The sequence below is a fragment of the Haliotis asinina genome, chromosome 15 (genome assembly GCF_037392515.1).
Source record: "Haliotis asinina isolate JCU_RB_2024 chromosome 15, JCU_Hal_asi_v2, whole genome shotgun sequence".
Lineage (NCBI taxonomy): Eukaryota > Metazoa > Mollusca > Gastropoda > Lepetellida > Haliotidae > Haliotis > Haliotis asinina.
This window is the reverse complement of record NC_090294.1, coordinates 16,045,001-16,065,967: the sequence shown is the minus strand read 5'-3', so window position 1 is coordinate 16,065,967 and position 20,967 is coordinate 16,045,001. Positions and strand designations below refer to the sequence as shown.

Here is a 20,967-nt window from a genome sequence, read left to right as displayed (position 1 = left end):
CCGAGCGACAGCTGAATCGAAACCGTAATTTCGGTGTGAAAAGCGAACACTCTGACCAAGCTGACTCTCTATGTAACACATGAAATATGATCAGACGAGTTGTTAAGACAAAATAAATATACTTTAAAACACTTCTCTCCCCCTACACAAGCCACCTCCCTGCTAAAAGACAATCCCAAACACCTCAAATCAATAAATCCTCACCTCACCAATAGTAAAAGAGAAATGGCTGTCGCCAAGGTTTTCAGGCTCCTACGGCCCCAGTTGATAGCATACATACACTTTGACTCGTTCACACTAAAACCTTTGTGTGTTTAGTATTAACCCATCATGATCATACAAAATCCATAAACTATATCACTCCCATCAACTCGTGTTAACGCCACTGTGTATTAAATACATTCTGAAGTGGTCATTTCCAAATTATCTTTAAAGAGCACCCGGTAACCTTTTAAAACTCCATCTATCTGTGTCAGCTTAAAATCCCCTTTGAACACAACAAAGACTTCTAACGGACTAATAACGGTTTTTGTAACCGCTAAATAGCAGATGTTATTTTAATCCTCTAGCATTTAGGTCGAGGGGGCGGGCCAACATGGCAACTTGGAGCCACGAGGTGTAGTGCTGAATGATATTCTGTAGTTTGAACAATTTATCTGGGAGTGTGAGAGTGAGTGGGTGAGTGGGGCACCAGAAATGGGTTTCATATATTGTATCATTTTGGGAATCGAACCAGGATTTTCAGCGTTACGAGGGGGCGCCTGAACCACTGGGCTACCTCATTGCCCCATTTACCTTTCTTGAAAGAACATGATGCCTCTTAGACATAGAGAATAAAGGTCGAGGGGGCGGGCCAGCATGGCAACTTCGAGCCACGAGGTGTAGTGCTGAATGATATTCTATAGTTTGAACAATTTATCTGGGAGTGTGAGAGTGAGTGGGTGAGTGGGGCACCAGAAATGGGTTTCATATATTGTATCATTTTGGGAATCGAACCAGGATTTTCAGCGTTACGAGGGGGCGCCTGAACAACTGGGCTACCTCATTGCCCCATTTACCTTTCTTGAAAGAACATGATGCCTCTTAGACATAGAGAATAAAGGTCGAGGGGGCGGGCCAGCATGGCAACTTCGAGCCACGAGATGTAGTGCTGAATTATATTCTGTAGTTTGAACAATTTATCTTGGAGTGTGAGATTGAGTGGGTAAGTGGGGCACCAGAAATGGGTTTCATATATTGTATCATTTTGGGAATCGAACCAGGATTTTCAGCGTTACGAGGGGGCGCCTGAACCACTGGGCTACCTCATTGCCCCATTTACCTTTCTTGAAAGAACATGATGCCTCTTAGACATAGAGAATAAAGGTCGAGGGGGCGGGCCAGCATGGCAACTTCGAGCCACGAGGTGTAGTGCTGAATGATATTCTATAGTTTGAACAATTTATCTGGGAGTGTGAGAGTGAGTGGGTGAGTGGGGCACCAGAAATGGGTTTCATATATTGTATCATTTTGGGAATCGAACCAGGATTTTCAGCGTTACGAGGGGGCGCCTGAACCACTGGGCTACCTCATTGCCCCATTTTATCTTGAAAGAACATGACGCGTCTTAGACATAGAGAATAAAGGTCGAGGGGGCGGGCCAGCATGGCAACTTCGAGCCACGAGATGTAGTGCTGAATTATATTCTGTAGTTTGAACAATTTATCTGGGAGTGTGAGAGTGAATGGGTGAGTGGGGCACCAGAAATGGGTTTCATATATTGTATCATTTTGGGAATCGAACCAGGATTTTCAGCGTAATGAGAGGGCGCTTAAACCACTGGGCTACCTCATTGCCCCATTTTATCTTGGAAGAACATGATGCCTCTTAGACATCGAGAATAAAGTCAATAAGAGTCCGATATTATTTCACAAGATGGCTTTATATCCGGTTCTAAATGTCTGTCTGACCTTTACGTTGTTTGCATCAAAGTGAGTGAGTTTAGTTTTACTCTGCATTCAGCAATATTCCAGCTATATGGAGTCGGTCTGTAAATAATCGAGTCTGGACCAGACAATCCAGTGATCAACATCTTCGGTATTGATCTGCGCATTTGTGACACGTTGACATGTGTCTATCAAGTCAGCGGGACTGACCACTCGATCCCGCTAGTCGCCCCTGATGACAAGTTTGGGTTGCTGACGATTCTAACCCTAACCTTTACGCCAAATTACGGGTGCCAGACTGACACCCAATGCAGATATATTCTCTTCTCAACGAATTGCTCTGTGTTTATACTGAGGTTAGTTCGAAGGAAATTATTACCATCCTCCGGTTATTCGTCAGATTGAAAGTGTTCATTTAGTTGACCGAACTTAGAACGTTTATTCTCTCTAATTGAAACACATGCGATTGTTCAACCCACAACAATTCCTCAGAAGAGTATACGATTTCACGATTGAACCGGGTGTGTATGAAACAACAACTTATCTGGCCAAAATATGTACGTTGTGTTCGTCTTTCTGAGATATACCAGTCCGGGACAGGCGCTCATAAGCAGCGCATGTTGAGATAAGGGAGGGAACTCTAGCTAGCTTTGTGAATATCTCTACATGATCTGTGGTGATCCGATAAGTTAAGTACCCAGGTTCTAATCCGTACACCCATCGGCGATATAGCTTTACCGTGCATACTTGTCAATTATTAATTAATTCCTTGACACTTAATAGAAACCATTAGTTCACTTATCAGTCATTGAGTTAAACATTTGGGACAGAAAAGCACAATCACTCGAATGAAATTGAAATTAAATACAATTAATTAACAGCAAACACGTTGTTATCAAGCTGGTTATCGGCTTGTATAATAGTTTTACCAATATGAGGTGGTTCTGAGAGCGAACATTTCACAGTGTATTTGAAAATTTAAAAACAAAATGGCATGGCCATGACGAGAAAAAACCCTCATGAAATCAAGTCATTCAGACAGATATCACATATATATTAGCTTGATCTATAAAGCACAATCTTGCGGTGGGTGGAATACGCAATATTCCAGCAACATCACAGTGACACCACAAATGGGTTTCATGTACCCATGTGGAGAATCGAAGCGGAGCTACTGCATGATAAGCGAATGCTTTAACCACCATGGTAGGATGGGTATGAATATCGCCAATTTGGAATATCCACAGTGAAACAGACGAATAAACAGAATTCAGATAATGAATTACAATAAGATATAAATAATACATAATTACGTATACATACCATGAAATATAAAATTTCAGTGTCGCCGTAATATTGCTAGAATATTACTGAAAGTGGTGTAAAACCAAATTCCCTCCACGCAATGACAGGGAATAACCAGTCTCCGAAGTCGAACACGGGTCTTCGGCGTGACGGCCGAACGCTTTAGTCACTAGGTTACCCCACCGCCAGGCAAATGAGTGAGTGAGTGAGTTTTACGCCGCAGTCAGCAATATTCCAGCTATATGGCGGCGGCCTGCAAATAATCGAGTCTGGACCAGACAATCCAGTGATCAACAACATGAGCATCGATCTTCGCAAATTTGAATCGATGACATGTGTCAACCAACTCAACGAGTCTGACCACCCGATCCCGTTAGTCGCCTCTTACGACAAGCACAGTCGCCTTTTATGGCAAGCATGGGTTGCTGAAGGCCTATTCTACCCCGGGGCCTCCACGGGTCCGGTAAATGAATGACGAAGTGTTATGATAAAAGGTAAATAAAGTAAAAAGGTAGACTAATGCAGACTTACCTTAAGACCAACTCCGGCATCAACAGAATTTCAATCGAACAGGGATCAGAGAAATATGTTGATCTTGTGCTTGCGATGCATAGTAGTGACCCGTCCTAAATAGCCGTCAATAATTGGCCACTTCGGTGAATGGGTTTAGAGGAAACGGCTCATTACATAGTTCCTTATAGGAAAGCCCGAAGTGGACCAGCCTGCGAGAATATCCCAGTAACGCAAGACCATGAACGTGTGCTGAGGCTGTCACGCGTCGCAACAACACAATATGCCCACGTAACGGAACAAATGCTAGCATTCATCTTTTATGACTTAGTTTTGCCTGGTTTTGATTGCAAGATATAATGAACACATGTGAGGTACATAGGAAATATAACGTTCAAAGTGTTTTTCCCATTGACTTTCTTGTGTATGAGTCGACAAATGTTCTTAGGCTTAAAACGATTTCATGTTCAATAATACACGTGCTGTTTGTCTTTGTCGCTGTGATATCGTTAAGCATTGCTTCGCTAACATTCCTTTTGTAACATTACACAATGCAGATAGATTTTTATATCCTTCTCTTTCTAATTTCACACAATACGTTTCTTTTTTAAATGCTTTTGTACACATTAATGCCACGCATATTTCCATAGTCTGGCATCGCTTGCTTTGCTGCACGTGTTCGGAGTTTCATATGGTAACAATACTCCTGACGTATGAAAAAGGGGTGCGTGGAGTATGTATGATCCAGTCCGTGCGTACGATAGGTAAAACCTATATTTCTACAAGCTAAAAAACGCTAAAGACTTAAATGTTATAATTAATAACGTAGAGTGTTTATTTCCTTTTCTGAAAAAAAAAGTTTTAAAAAATGTCAAAAGGACAAAGTTGATATTCGGACCGCCTGGGGCACTGCATTCGACCGCTTCACACTTTTCCATCTAATAACAAACATGTTTTTGTAACGCTGTGCCCTGTGACGAATTAAACTTAACTTGATTTACTTGCGTACAAATAACATCAAAATGAACACCACAAGTACACACTCTCTTTCTAATATCGTTCGTGAAGAACACCAACAATAGAGTAAGTGAAAGCATGCCCTGTCGTGACCACGGACGTGCGTGTGACGTGCGCCGCCGTGTCAGGTGTCGCTGCTTCTCGTAACATCTGCACATGATCAAGTTACTTTTCTTTTGATAAATTTTGACATTAAACATTTTCTTGCGTTTGAAGTGAACGACTTTGTGACGTCATAATCATTATGCACCTGACGCAACTCTGGTGAAGAGACCCGGATATTGCTTACATAAATCCGGCGTCTGTGACGAAGGGACATTTGAAAGACGTGGCCACCTTTGCATCTCCGTCAAATATGCATATTTTAGAAAAATACGCTTGTCCAACCGCCTTGACTAACGGCCGGTCTTTTCAGAGAGCTGTGTCGAGAAAACGCCATGAGCACTCTCCTGCATTCCGTCTACCCACTCCATAACAGAGGATGCATTCAATATGTAAGATCTCTCAACTAAATTCCGATCTATCAAATCAGGAATCATATCCGTTACATCCTATTCTCCGCCATATCAATTCAACCCGCCAGGAACATTCCCAGATACACATGCCCACACTCTCAAATCTCCCATCACTCTCGTAACCTCTGGAGTATTTTCAGTATTCCTCTCATCTTTATGCGGTAGTTGTGAATGAAAACGTGTATCGCCCTTCATTCTCATCATAACCAAACACTCGCTCCACCTTCAGCATAATTTCCCACATTCATGATAAGCATACATATCAGTACTACTCCTACAAGTACCTGGTGTGTTTCCACTTAGCCCATCCCTTTCCCCACCTAAAGTGCCCCTTAACTGTCCCCTCCCTCGTAGAGCGTGCGCGGAGCAACGATTTCCCGGCATGGGCCACGGGGAACGATAGCAGTTGTGTGAGAGCATTGTGGCTTACATTAAGGAGTAAGTACGTGTTTCAAAGCTGCGCTGTTGCACTAAGGGCAAGTGTTACTTTCCCCATCTACGTTATCACACACGGACGGCGTCTTTTTGTTGTTCCCCGATGAGGCCCCCCCGTGAACGCTAGCACGGTGGTTTGTGAGATCAGACAAGGGGGTTTAGAACACACGCGAGCGAATAGCGTACAGGTGAGGGGACGTCGCACTCACGCTCGGCCCGACAACCGTTGTCGGAAAGTCGTGCTGTGAACACAGCAACTGTTGCTGATAACGCTAGCAACAACGAACGAAGTTGCAAAGGGACTTGAGTTACCAGGTGTAGTTGATGTGCAGTTGTCTGTGAAATACCTGATTATTCAAGGCCAACTTTCCCCACTCCCACTAAACTCGGTCTCGCGCAATCTGGGTATTTTTAACGCTTTAATGTTTTCAAGCAGTGCTACAATAATTATCGCGTCATTAATTCCAATCAGCGGTAGTTGATGTATTTTGGGAGAGAAAAAGATAACACGAAAACCCAAACTATGGCAATGCAATACAGATCATGTTGGCGGCACTTCTGAAAGAAGTCTTCATATAAGCAGCGCTTCCAGACTCTCAGACTCTGGCGCCGCAGAACCCACCCACCCATCATTAAATACAGCACTTTGAAGCACTCCGCTACAATGGAACTACGTTGCCTTTGCATTCGTTCCCTTTGCATTATACACTGTAGTAACCTTCTGGACACCTGTAGACAAACATACTTCTTAGGTGGCGTTCTGTAATGTCTAATGTCTCAATTTCATCACGGAGTCAGCGTCATGATTGGACTGTCAATTGTGTATTGTCAGAATAATATTAACAATTACCCACCCACGTGGCTTAAATCAACGTGGGTTGAAGACCTTTACCACAGTCTTTCAGTGACATGTCGTGTGACAAGTCAACATTTGTAACCTACACACTCTGGCAGTCTGTGTTTGATTTTTTACAATCGAAGCGACAAAAAAGACAAAAACGTAAACATCCATTTAAAGATCTTGTGCTCCATGATTTACAACCAAGCGTGTTAGGATATTACGCTGACACTTTAGGAAATGAATTTCATGCTTGTGAATATTCCAAAATGATATCGGAATTTTATTTACGGGCATATCACCCCATATAATACCCGGGTTAGAATTCGGGTCTCAAGTGAACTCAACCGCAATCAATGTTACAGACGTTTAAGAATAACCTTGAACCTCATAATGGAATGACCTTGAACTTAATAATGGTAAACCAATATATACAAATGCTTTATTTAATAAAAAAATAACAGACAAATCAGGGCGTTCAGTCTTCTGTCACGTCATATCACTTGCAAACCGTATTCATAATGTCTGATTTTATTTACATATCATATTTTGTGAATATATATTCCATTCCAGCACGTATTAGCTTTGGTAGTTTATAACCTGCGCGTTTTACTGACGTTGAAAAGGCCATATACATTGTAGTAGGACGGTTTGAACATTGACAAGCCATTTCCGTGAAGGGATAACACTTAACCACCTCTCCTACTCAGTCAGCGTCAGGAGCTACACAGCGCAAACCGCTTCATCATCTCCCAACATCGTCTCCAGTGAGCGATCTCACAGCGTTCTATTCTAAACACATTAAAACCATCCCTCGAGAACAACTGCAAGCAAAAAGCACAGTAGACACCTCTCTTGTGATATTTCAGTGCCTGAGGAAGACCTTTCGCGTTAAGCTGGTTCAAATATCACATTTTCCAAAATAATCACAGAAATCAAACCCCTCCCCCTCCCAACCCCCCACCCCACTCCTAACTGTACCTGAACTTCGAGAAACAAAAATAGGCGGAAAACTTCACAACATATGTTGAAGCGCATCGTGTATTTGTTTTTTACACCTGTCTGAAGACGCCAATCTAGGTGTAGTTGAACATGCTTGATTACACCGACAACCTGCAACGCCGACACCACCATCACGACGGTGAAGCGCACCAGGTGCTAGCTACAGCGTGGTGAACGTTGGGGTAAGAAAAACGGTGACTTGGAATGACGAATCAGCAGTTTGTTAACAGGCAATTAGTGAGCGAGTCTTTCGAAACGGTAGAAAAGGAAGGTATTTACAAACTGTTTTCAGTTAGTAATGGAATCAAAAGCATTGCAAGTGAAACGTCCTTATGGCAGGTTTTCGTGTTCCATTCATTTAAGTATGGTCTAAACGAAGAAGCTACAGTCTTCGGTAAACTTTACACCTCTGCTCCGTCGGGTGGTTCGACGACCTTAGTTCTCTATCACCTTGGTTACCAACTCAATAAGTTAATGGCGAGTGTATGTCTCGATACCCGTGGGGATCCTGGTTAAAATTGATCTTCAGCAACCCGACTCGCTGGCTTTGTTGATACATGACATTATAATCCAGATTGCCAAGTTTAATGTTCATGCTGTTGATCACAGGATTGTGTTATCCAGACTCGATTATTTACAGACGGCAACCATGTAGCTGGAATACTGGTTTCCTAAGACCATTTCTGACCCGGATCTTTCCCTGGCAATTTACAAGCAATACGAGTATTGGTCCAATAAAGGCCAAAGCGTGATAGCCTTGGAAACGTCTCTCTTGACATATATCGCCATTAAATATACAACTTGTTTACCCCAGTCAAGACAATGACACCTACGTCAGCGCTGCGAAGTTAATTTATGACGTTAGGTCATCGCGTTGTAGACTTGCAACTTGCACGACTTCCGGTTACGGACTTTACAAGAGCTCATCACGTCTCAGCGAGGACAGTAATGTTGTATAAATCACGTGAAGTGTTTCACAAGTGTAAATATAACAGGTCTTATATAATAGCTGATTTGATGTCCAAGTCATGGAGTACATTTGAGATTGTCATTAATATTTACAACGGTTTGCCAATTCATCAGTGTGTATATGGCAAGGACATTATATGGAGTGCATGTACTTACGATGATGTATGGAATGTGAACGATCTTGATCTAGAAGATTCAGAACACCATAATTAAATATGACATATTCTTCCTGTTCAGAAGAATATTAGTTGTGTAAACAATGGAATAATGAAGAATATATTCATACGAAATATTCCCTAGTCTGCCTAGTCACTTTCCTTCTTGGTTCTTTTTATCTTTTCATGTGCAGATTCGGTTTTTGTCGCCGAGTAGCACAGGAGAAGAAATACGAGTGTGTGTCATAGGTTAATTTACGGTGGTCAGTGTGAGTATCATAATGTGGTAAATTGGTGACGTCTGTTTCGTTTGTTTAACGCCGCACTAAGCTATATTCCAGCCAAATGGAGGCGGCCTGTAAATAATCAAGTCTGGACCAGTGATCTACAGCAGGAGTATCGACCTGTGCAATGGAGATTCGATATCGTGCCATCTACGCCAGCAAGTCTGACTACTCGGTCCCGTTAGTCTCCTCTTACGACGAAGATGGGTTGCAGAAGGCCAATATTCTAACCCGGACTTCCATGAGTGTTGAAACCTGCATTACATTGGGGTTATCACTCATAAGCTGATTTGCTGTGGTATTGAAGTGGAATATTGTGTATATTATTGTACACCCTTTGGTTGAGTGAATATAGTTTTGCGCCACTTTTAGCAATAATCAAGCAATGTCACCGTGAGGGAACCAGAAATGGGCTTCACTCAGTGTACCCATGTGGAGTCTCCAACTCGAGTCGTCAGCGTGAAAAGCGATCGCTTTAACCATAAGGCTACTCCTCCACCGAATTGAAAAGAAAATATCGGGAATCGTGCAAATATCGTGTGTAAGTAATATTTCTCAAATATCACAACTGAGGACATCAAGAATGGGCTTTACATGCCGACACAGGGAATCGAACCCGTATCGTCGGCCTGACTACAGGACGCTTTAAACACTTCGCTACATCGCTACCCCTTGTTTGCAGGAAAAGCGAATGCCCAACTATAATGCAGGAAAAATCATTCTGGATTTAAGGAGTTTTGTTGTAGTGTTGTAGTAGTACTACTAGTGTTTCGCTCGTCACGCCGAAGACCCGTGTTCGATTCCCTACATAACAACAACGCTTAATGCCCATTTCTGGTGTCCTCCGGTACGACATTGCTGGGGCACTGCTGAAAGCGGAGTAAAACCACACTCACTCCAAAAAGGATATACCCTTGATTGTACTGACCTCTGGCAATCTTAACAGTAACAATCTTACAGTCATACTACTTTCTGAGTTAGACACACTGCCAGTAACAGCGACCTGATTAGACAGGGCCTCACATGTGCCATAATCTCATATTTTTATGACTTACTTTACAGGACGATAAGAGACTTTATAGTACCACGTAGTGTTCACCCTCATCATAAAAAAATTGCATCATACCACGTGCCCGCTTTCCCCCATCACACCATTCCGTCATTATACGGACTCCGTGTACTCGGTGCACTCACTATCATATACTGCGTAGGTTCGCAAGTGAGTAAAAACTTATTGACAGTCTCTCCATAACATTCAAAGAACAAGTCTAAACAATACACCTTGGATTTCCTTAAACCATATCGAAAATCACTTATTTAACCCCCCAATCCCCATCCCGACCTCGACACTCAAAAATAACTCTTGCGTTTTGCAATTGTAACCCTAACCTACCAACAGTACAAGTACAGTTGAGACATGGCGAACGGTCGGGAAGGTTTGCACCAAGTGACCCCGGTTGTCTCACTTGGGAATTACCTGAGATGCAATAACGTTATTTTAAAAACTTTTTGTACGATCACATGACGTTATAAAAACCGAGAACACCCCAGCCGCTGTCTCGTAAAAGAAACAGAATTATGATAAATAAATAATCGTTCACTTAGGGAGCTGTACGCCCTGAACCTAAACAATGGGGTATATATCACCCAGTATGTCGAGGTTAATCCCCGTAGTTCACTGGTTCGATTTACATATATGCCGGAATGTTGATTGTGTCTTGTGTTATCAGACACAACGTCGTTATTTATGTTTGTCACTGCATTGTGTAATACACTCTGGTGTTACAAGGGAAATATTTATTATGACGTATTCTGCATAAGATACATTATAAGGATTAGAATAGAATACTCATTTAGTCCAACTTGCCGTACGCCGAAGTTCTTGAAAGGATAATGGGGGAACAACAAATTAGCTGTGAAACGTTGTATCAAGAATAAAAAGAATGTATTCTTGTGCTATCATGTTTTTGACCACATTACATGTGTCGTACCAACACCTTAGCTTGTATTTTTTTCCGACAGCACTCAACCCTACCCCGCTCTAGCAAACCGAAGCAAAGCTCGCCATACACCCAGTCCGCCAAACCCCGAATGCCTCACCTGAAACAAACTAATTTCAATCTCAATTCCTACCCCGATTACAAACTTAAAAAACAGCATCCCCGGGTGAGTGTTGTTTTAGATGGATGTCATTTGTCAAACTCATCTCTCCCCCAGCTATATGACACCACCCTGTAAATAGCCGAACCTGGACCAAATAATCCAGTGATTGATGTTGTAAGTAACGCTCCATACTGTCGAGGTCACAAAGCCAACTAGTATGATCACTCGTTGGGACGTTTCTTAGGAACAGTTCCGTCCTAAAGTCCTTGTGATGCCAAGGGGCTTGATGGTGGCATGTATGTTTCCGGTATGCATAACTGTTGTATACATCAGGATATAATAGTATGATCCTCATTTATTCACACCTGACACCATGACACCTTTGAAAAAAATCATTTCCTGTAAAGATCGAGGTTAGAATTGGTCTTCAGGAACCAATGTGTTTGGATAGACGAATAAGGGGATCACGATGTCAGGTTTTCCGAATATATCGATGAAAGCCATTTTATCTTTATTACAAGATACTTATATAGCGCACATATCCACTCAACTGGTGCTTGCTCAAGGAACTGGTATTTTTTGGATGTCAGTCTCAACGATACATCGTATTATCAATCTCAACTCCATTTGGAATATACAACTCTTGCTGCCTCTAGGCGCACCGATTTTATTGCAGTTTTCTCATACTAATATATTCCATACACGAATACTCACAGACCGACGTGATATGGCTAAAGGCATTGGTGAGAGGGACGTCCAGCGACAACAGCACCAACACACATGCGTTAATTATTATTGCATGATCATTGCACTAGTCCTGTATAACGCGCGTCATCAAGTCCGTCTCTTTCCATCAATGAGTGAGTGAGTTTAGTTTTACGCCGCACTCAGCAATATTCCAGCTATAAGGCTCCGGTCTGTAAATAATCGAGCCTGGACCAGACAATCCAGTGATCAACAGCATCAGCATCGATCTGCGCATTTGGGAACCGATCACATGTGTCAACCAATTCAGCGAGCCTGACCACCCGATCCCGTTAGTCGCCTCTTACGACAATCATAGTCACCTTTTATGGCAAGCATGGGTTGCTGAAGGCCTATTCTACCCCGGATCTTCATGGGTCACTGTTAACAACGCATCATATCGACAAACTCGAGTGAGTGAGGTTATAGCATATTTCAGCAAATTCACGGCGGGGGACACCAAAAATGGGCTTCACATCTTACTCCCATGTAGGGAATCAAAACCGCGTCATTGGGGTGACGAGCGAACGCCTAATCAGTAGCCTACCAACAGATCATGACATCACGACAGAAACAAGTGCACCGCAGTGACCTTTGTAAAGTTATTCTCGTATAATATGCTACAAAAATACCTTCTTATCAAATCACACGTATGACAATAATATGTTCTGTCTATGTGAAACCACAGAGTACAATAAGGCCTTATTCAAACAATCCGTTTGTGAGAAATATGAATTAGAAACTGGTAGTCCATGAGAGGCAAGATGCCGCTGCACCAACATAAACGTAGTTTCACAGTAGCTGGAGCCCAGTACTATCATTGGGGAAGCTGGGAGAAGCGGCTAACGGAGAGCGAACCAACTAAGTATTTCCGGCAGAAAACCACGACACATGTAGCTTCCCACAGAGTGTTTGACATACCTCGACTGTGACACACTAGTGGGACTAGAATATTTCAACCTGACGAGAAGCGATAGCATTGATGACACATAACCAAATGTTTCTTGAGATGAATTTCTCGTATCCTAGAGCCTTATGATGACGACTTGATGTCAAACGACCACAGTTTCTGAACACACAAGTGAATTTATCTTAAACGTTGAATGACTTTTTGTTAAACGGTGGCAAAATACGAAACCGCAACATATATTCGAATTTACTTGTAACTGTGGCAACTTATGAACTGTTATAATCACTTCATCGAATTCAAATTAGATCTAAAATAGAATTAAATTTTAATAAAAAGTGGCAATTCGTGAACAATACCATGTTATCGAATATAGATTACATTGTGGAAGTCCGGTGAACCCGGAGCCTCATCGAATACACCACCCAAGCGATTTGTGAGGAGCGGTTTCAGTATCTGTTAAACTTTGCATATCTGGGAATCCACGGCGTGCACATGCCAGCGTCGTGCTGAAATCCACAAGTTCAGGATCATTTCTAAACGACACTAAACATCCCATCGAAGAAAATGATCACAGTCATGAGTGGCCGAGGAGAAAGCCTGTGTGAACGAGTTGTTATCACTGTGAGCTGCTGACCACTTCCACCAAACACAGGGCATAGTGCTCATGGGCTTAGATACACAACCAGAGATTGAATTTGCGATCACAGCTTTCTGGTGTGTCCAAGGGACACAACTCTGCTCAGACAGTCGAGGCGTCTTAGAGGACGGGGACTCTCGTGTCCCTGAGGTGAACACCGTAAGGATAGTGATTGTGATAATATGAACTAAATGGTATGGTGAATTTAAAACGTCATGTCATCGGCTATGGTGATAGGAACGCGTATAAAATAACTACGCGTAACAGTAGAGAGTACGGAGAACGAATACATCTGATCCTACGTATAATACAAACTGACTTGGATCCTACGTCGAACATGAAAACGTAGGAACAGTACGTATTAGAATGCGAGGACATTTGAAAGATACCAGAATAAGGGCACCCGTCATTATTAAAACAGAAAGTTACGTATGACACGCCCATTCGAAGCGTAATTGGAAGCGTACGTAGAATGCGTTGGATAGTAATAGTACGTTTGCATCGTACGTATAGTCGTGCAAAAAAGAACCATTTTTGCAGGTTAAACAATAAACATTTACCCTTATATCCGATCAAGCTCAGCAGAAAAGACTAAAATATAAGTATGTATATTACGACTACTTACCAGCATTTTATAAATAAAGGCGATATATGAGCAGATTCAAAGCTGATGCAGAGAGTATGCTTGAGTAATTGTTTAACTTGCATATCAAAAGATATATGGAATGGACTTATCGTTCTCTGAAATAAATCGTCTCTCTGTATATTCACAGAAATATGCTTATCTCATGTTTATTTAAGCGAAAACGTTACACGTAATTCAAGATTGAATTTGGAAAATTCAGATTATGAAAAAAAACCCAAACAGGCGATAGTTCCATTACAGTAACTTATTTACAAACCCCCAAAAGCATGTTTGTCGTAAGTACAAATATACAATTATCTGTATCACCTGAAACTGAATATTTAACGCTGTTATGTCTGACAACTCTGGAACGTAACTAACTTTCCTATATACACACTCGCGAGGCATAAGCGGTTTAACAAACACAAAATACAGACCCGCCTAATCTACGTTTTCTATTCTAAATCTAAACGGGTAAAAATAAAAGCCTCAATTACTATAACATAAACACCAAACAACAAAATTCCGCAATGAAGAGGATCCGGTATGAGGAAGTTGGTATTGTAAAAAGCATCAGTGAAGGATGACCCACCTGTAATGTATGACGGACAGACTGAGCATCATCAAGTTCCCCGACCCTAGGGCTTGAGCTGCTGTGTGTCCCGACGGCGCCGGTGGAGGGGTCGGGCTACCCACATACTACACACCGGCGAGGGATGGTTTATGCTGTACAGGATCAGCGTGGGTAGCGACTCTCAGCCCCATTTCCTCATAGACCTAGTGTCTGTATTAACGGAACACTCAGGCTGCGGTGTTCCTCTACACCTGGGACACGACAACAAAGGTAACACGTGATTGTGGAGAGGTGGCTGGGGGTCGGGGGTGGGGCTGTTGAATCAGTTAGATCGTATGGTGTGTAATGTTCACCAATCTGTTTTGAAAACTGCTATGAAGTTACAGTTTGTGAGAAGCAGAGTACGTTAATACCCGCTTCCTTAACGACTCGGGAGGCAGAGAAGTACAATTAGGGGGCATATTATTTTTATTTTCCCTAAATCCACGCAGCTTTCTCGAAGTGGGATTGATCATGTATAACATTTGTAAAATTTATCGATACAGGTTTATCAATTATTACCAAAATGTCTATAAGTCCTAAGCGAATACTTGTCTTAAGATCTTCATCCGTCAGTGTCAACAAAGTCAATGTGGTGCAAGTGACGAGGACCGATATCAGATAACACATTAAAAGGCACTCTCGCGTGTTGTAAAATGGCTGGGCAGCATTATAATTTGTCCTTACAACACTTTCCTCGTTTAAAGTAGCACTGGCTGAACACAGCTTTAAACAATCACTGCTATCTCCTCTGGTCATCATACCAATCATTATTTTGCCCAGTACCAAACAAATCAATATTTCATTTAATATTTTGTATAAATATCATAAAGAGCCGGGAAATAGTACCGTTACCACATATTTGTTAGCATATTTTATGGAAACAATTCCTTATCACATTTTGAATGTGTATCTTTTTCGAAAGAATTAAAAATAAGTAAAAATTTAAAATCAAATAAATAATTACACTTGAGGTGATGTTTACCTGTGCGTCTGAAATATTGGAGAAACAAGGGAACAACTTGGGAAACTTGACTTGAGTTTAACATTTACTTATTGAAGGTCGGTGGCTCTTGTCATTAGCAACAATGTCTTCAACGCATGGCAAATAAACACAAGCATTGCAGTTGGATTCGGTGGAGAATTCCAAGAATTGCTGACATATTGGTCATATTTCTATAAGGGAAGGCAGCCAAGAAAACATGCATCCACACACATGTAGATAGTAGACAAGGTGAAGTGTAGACGGTATGCTGGTTCCCTCTTGTGTGATCTTTGTGAAAGGTTTACATACCTGTGAACAGACTGCATATTCTGCTCGGTAATCAGGCCAGGTATACAGCCGTTCAACGGAACCTTTAATACCGCCCTAACTAGCTACAGTAAGGTGATCGGCCCTTCAATGCGAGGCCGTAGTCGGCGAAGGTGTTGTCACATCTACTGCTGGGATAATAGCTCAACATAATCGGAATAAAAAAATCTCGTCAACACACTTGAAACTTCATCCTGTAAGGGGCTGGAAAAGCTGGCAGCCAGAATAGGCTACAAATGGCACGTTGTCAGCGTAGATTGTCTGGGTCGTTCAAGACAGCATAGTTTAAACTTTTTTTTAGAATTTCATAAGACTCGTTTTTAAAGGGAGACTGTCGATATTATCAACAGACACTTTTCTGTTTACAGTTATTTACCTTAACATGTATACAGGGAGCGTGTGTCGAGGATGTAAATGATTCGTGTTCCTGGTATACGTGTTTGTGGAGTAGGGTGACATCTTTAGCTTGTATGTAAATAACATACGTATTTCTCCGAGCGGATTGAACGCGGGAGGCGACTTAGCGCGCCGAATGGTCACGCTCGGTGACTTCGTTGATATCTTGTCTCCATAACTGACGTGGATCGTTGCGCACGATAACAATCATCGGATTTTTCGGTTTGAACGCAAGTATCTGGAAGACGCCGTAATATGGTTGGAATATTGCGCTTTGAACAAAAAGCACAAGTATAATGTAATATTAGTTCCATACGTGGTGATATTTTATACAATCACTGGTATTTCTAACCGAAAATATAATACTGTACATACCCGTACATCGATACTATACATATCCGTACATCGATACTGTACATACCCATACATCGATACTGTGCCTACCCATACATCGATACTGTACATACCCATACATCGATACTGTGCATACCCATACATCGATACTGTACATACCTGTACATCGATACTGTACATACCCATACATCGATACTGTACATACCCATACATCGATACTGTGCATACCCATACATCGATAATGTGCATACCCATACATCGATACTGTGCATACCCATACATCGATACTGTACATACCCATACATCGATACTGTGCATACCCATACATTGATACTGTACATACCTGTACATCGATACTGTACATACCCATACATCGATACTGTGCATACCCATACATCGATACTGTACATACCTGTACATCGATGCTGTACATACCCGTACATCGATACTGTACATACCTGTACATCGATACTGTACATACCTGTACATCGATACTGTACATACCCGTACATCGATAATGTACATACCTGTACATCGATACTGTGCATACCCGTACATCGATACTGTGCATACCCGTACATCGATACTGTACATACCTGTACATCTATACTGTGCATACCCATACATCGATACTGTACATACCCATACATCGATACTGTACATACCTGTACATCGATACTGTACATACCTGTACATCGATACTGTACATACCTGTACATCGATACTGTACATACCCATACATCGATACTGTGCATACCCATACATCGATACTGTGCATACCCATACATCGATACTGTACATACGCATACATCGATACTGTACATACTCATACATCGATACTGTGCATACCTGTACATCGATACTGTGCATACCCATACATCGATACTGTGCATATCTGTACATCGATACTGTACATACCCATACATCGATACTGTGCATACCTGTACATCTATACTGTACATACCCATACATCGATACTGTGCATACCCATACATCTATACTGTACATACCCGTACATCGATACTGTGCATACCCATACATCGATGCTGTACATATCTGTACATCGATACTGTACATACCTGTACATCGATACTGTACATACCCATACATCGATACTGTGCATACCCATACATCGATACTGTGCATACCCATACATCGATACTGTGCATACCCATACATCGATACTGTACATACCCATACATCGATACTGTACATACCCATACATCGATACTGTGCATACCTGTACATCGATACTGTGCATACCCATACATCGATACTGTGCATACCTGTACATCGATACTGTGCATACCCATACATCGATACTGTACATACCCATACATCGATACTGTGCATACCCATACATCGATACTGTACATACCTGTACATCGATACTGTGCATACCCATACATCGATACTGTGCACACGTGTACATCTATACTGTACATACCCATACATCGATACTGTGCATACCTGTACATCGATACTGTGCATACCCATACATCGATACTGTACATACCCATACATCGATACTGTGCATACCCATACATCTATACTGTACATACCCATACATCGATACTGTACATACCCATACATCGATACTGTGCATACCTGTACATCGATACTGTGCATACCCATACATCGATACTGTACATACCCATACATCGATACTGTGCATACCTGTACATCGATACTGTACATACCCATACATCGATACTGTGCATACCCATACATCGATACTGTACATACCCCAGTGACTGTCCACAGCGTTAGCATCGATCTACACAATTTGGATACGATGACAAGACGTCATGGAGCCTGAGCACCTGATCCCGTTAGTCGCCTTGGGCGGCAAGCAATGGACTGCAAATCTGTGTATCAGATAACGTATTGAGTTGGTCACCCAACCACGCGCCCATTCCCCATCAGGATCATCGGCCGGACACCCTATCACGACCATCCGATCTCTCAAACATACCGACTATTCTTGACTATCGGAGTGTTCGACCTACCCTACCAACCTATTAATCCCGTAACTGTCTGATCACCTGATCATCCGACCCTCCTTCATAGACTACTCGAAAACTCTCAGCACTGACTACCAACTAATCAGGTACCCACTATCACAACAACCTACGGCCGGGTTAAAACTGATCTTCAGTAATCCATGCTTACCGAAAGAGGCAACTAACGGGATCGGGTGGTCAGGTTTGCTGACTTGGTTAACAAATGTCATCGGTTCACTGTTGTGTAGATCGATGATCATGCTGTTGATCACTGAACTGACTGGTCCAGACTCCATTGTTTACAGACCGCCGCCATATGGCTGGGAAATTGCTGAGTGCGGCGTAAAACTAACCTCACTCACAGCAACCTACATAATGTTAGAGTATCAGACGCGCTTAGAAACGTATTTCACGATACATTAAAATTCCCGTTTGCAACACCGTACACGCACATGGCGTTAAAATACTTTATAACTGCATTTTCATGGAAAGCATTGAATATAGGTCAGGTGAGTTTGATACAAAAACAAACAACAATACCATTTATTTATTTACACAACAAACAGAGTGTTTCTCTGTACTTGCTACTGAGCTCTTGGCCTGCGCGAAAACCATTCAACTCCTCACCTGCTTTGTATGGGGAGACCTCATTATAATCACATTGCATCCACATCAACGGTATCAACACCATCGAAGCCACGTCAGTCGTTCAAGCCGACATAAACTACGTAGAAGGTGACTGTGTCTGGACAATCCATACTCACGGTTGATCTGCACCCACACGGACCGTCTAGCGTTCTTTCGAACTGTGCCAAATCGCTATATACCACACAACAAGAAAAATATATTTGGCAACCTGTTTGATTGTGTGAGTGGATATGATTGAAACAAGCAGCGAGTGTCGGGGAAGAGAGACAGGCATAGGGGAAAGGCAAATGTCACGCCTGAGTAGGGAAGGTGTGGGGGGAGCGGACAAGGGTGGGGGAATCGGCCAAAATGGTCCGGTACCACTTCAGTCACAGTCTGACCAGACCACAGCGCTGTGCAAAGAGCTGAAAGCGTTTGAAGTCATTAATTGACAAGAGAAACGTGTTACATCGTCTTCAACATTCAACAAGGCACCTCTTCTACCTCTTCTGTAACAAGATGACGGTTTCAAGTACATCTTCGAGCAAGACACGTTAACTATGTGGAGACCTTTCTTTCTTCTTATTCTATGATGCATTCCTGTCTTTCTATGCGTTGGGCCTTTACTTCCTGGACTGAGAATAGCACTTAGATAGTTGTGCTGAAACTGCTGGACGCTTACTTCCTGGAAGGAATATAGAGCCTTGGGCAGTTGCAAAACTGTATGGCAACTATTTCTTGGCTTGGTTAAATGCTTTGAGCAGTTATTCCTAAACTATAAGGAAATTACTTCCTTCACTTTTGAAGGGTTTTGATCTGATGCACTCAATCTGTACGGCAGTTATTACCCGGAATGGCTAAATGCTGTGAGCACTGCTCTTAAACTATAGGGCAATTACTTAAAGCACTTTATTAGGGCTTTGAGCTGTTGCACTCAGACTGAAAGACAGTTATTCCCGGAATGGCCAAAAGCTTTGAGTAGTGATTCCTAGACCTTAGGACATTTATTTCCTGCAAGTTATAGGGCTCGGCTCTGAGTAGTTGCACTCAAAATATAGGGCAGTTATGTCTTGGAATGGCAAAAGTGGCAACTATGACGTTGAATGGATAACTATAGAACAATTGCAACCTGCATTTTGAAAGGACTTTGAGCTGTTGCACTCAAACTGGAATTCCTCGAATGAAAATGCTTTGAGCAATGATCTTAAACTATAGGGCAATTACTTCATGTACTTTATTAGGGCTTTGAGCTGTAGGACCGTTATTTCCTGGGTTAAGTATAGTTGCAAAAGCAGTTTGCGTTAACTAAATATATAAGACATTTATTTACCTTGAAGGATTAAAGTGTTTAAGTTAGGTCCACTCAAAATGTACGACAATTATTTCCTAGAATGGCATAAGTCTGAGTGGCATTCTAACATGACAATCAGTTCCTAGAACGGCAAAAGGATTTGAGTTGTTTACTAACATGACAATTAGTTCCTAGAACGGCAAAAGGCTTTGAGTTGTTTACTAACATGACAATTAGTTCCTAGAACGGCAAAAGGCTTTGAGTTGTCTGCAAACATGACAATTAGTTCCTTTCATCTTAGGTCTTTTTGGAGCTGCTTTCAAACTGTAGGGCATTAATTGCCAAGTATGGAAATGTAGTGAGGAGTGGAGTGAGTATGGTTTTACGCCGCCTTTAG

At 42.0% G+C, this 20,967-nt stretch overlaps 1 protein-coding gene across 2 annotated transcripts in view; it reads right to left on the bottom strand.

Annotated features, from left to right (window-relative positions):
• Positions 1-20,967, bottom strand: part of LOC137266431 (fibroblast growth factor 17-like) — a 127,614-nt gene that overhangs the window by 66,399 nt on the left and 40,248 nt on the right. Inside the window, exon 1 of one of the 2 annotated variants that reach the window (XM_067801929.1) lies at positions 3,762-3,842. The exons of the other annotated variant lie outside the window; for it this stretch is intronic. Within the exon in view, the coding sequence (XP_067658030.1) occupies positions 3,762-3,781 (20 nt within the window). The 5' untranslated portion in view covers positions 3,782-3,842. Of the gene's footprint in view, positions 1-3,761; positions 3,843-20,967 lie in introns of those variants that run through there. 2 annotated transcript variants of the gene reach the window in all.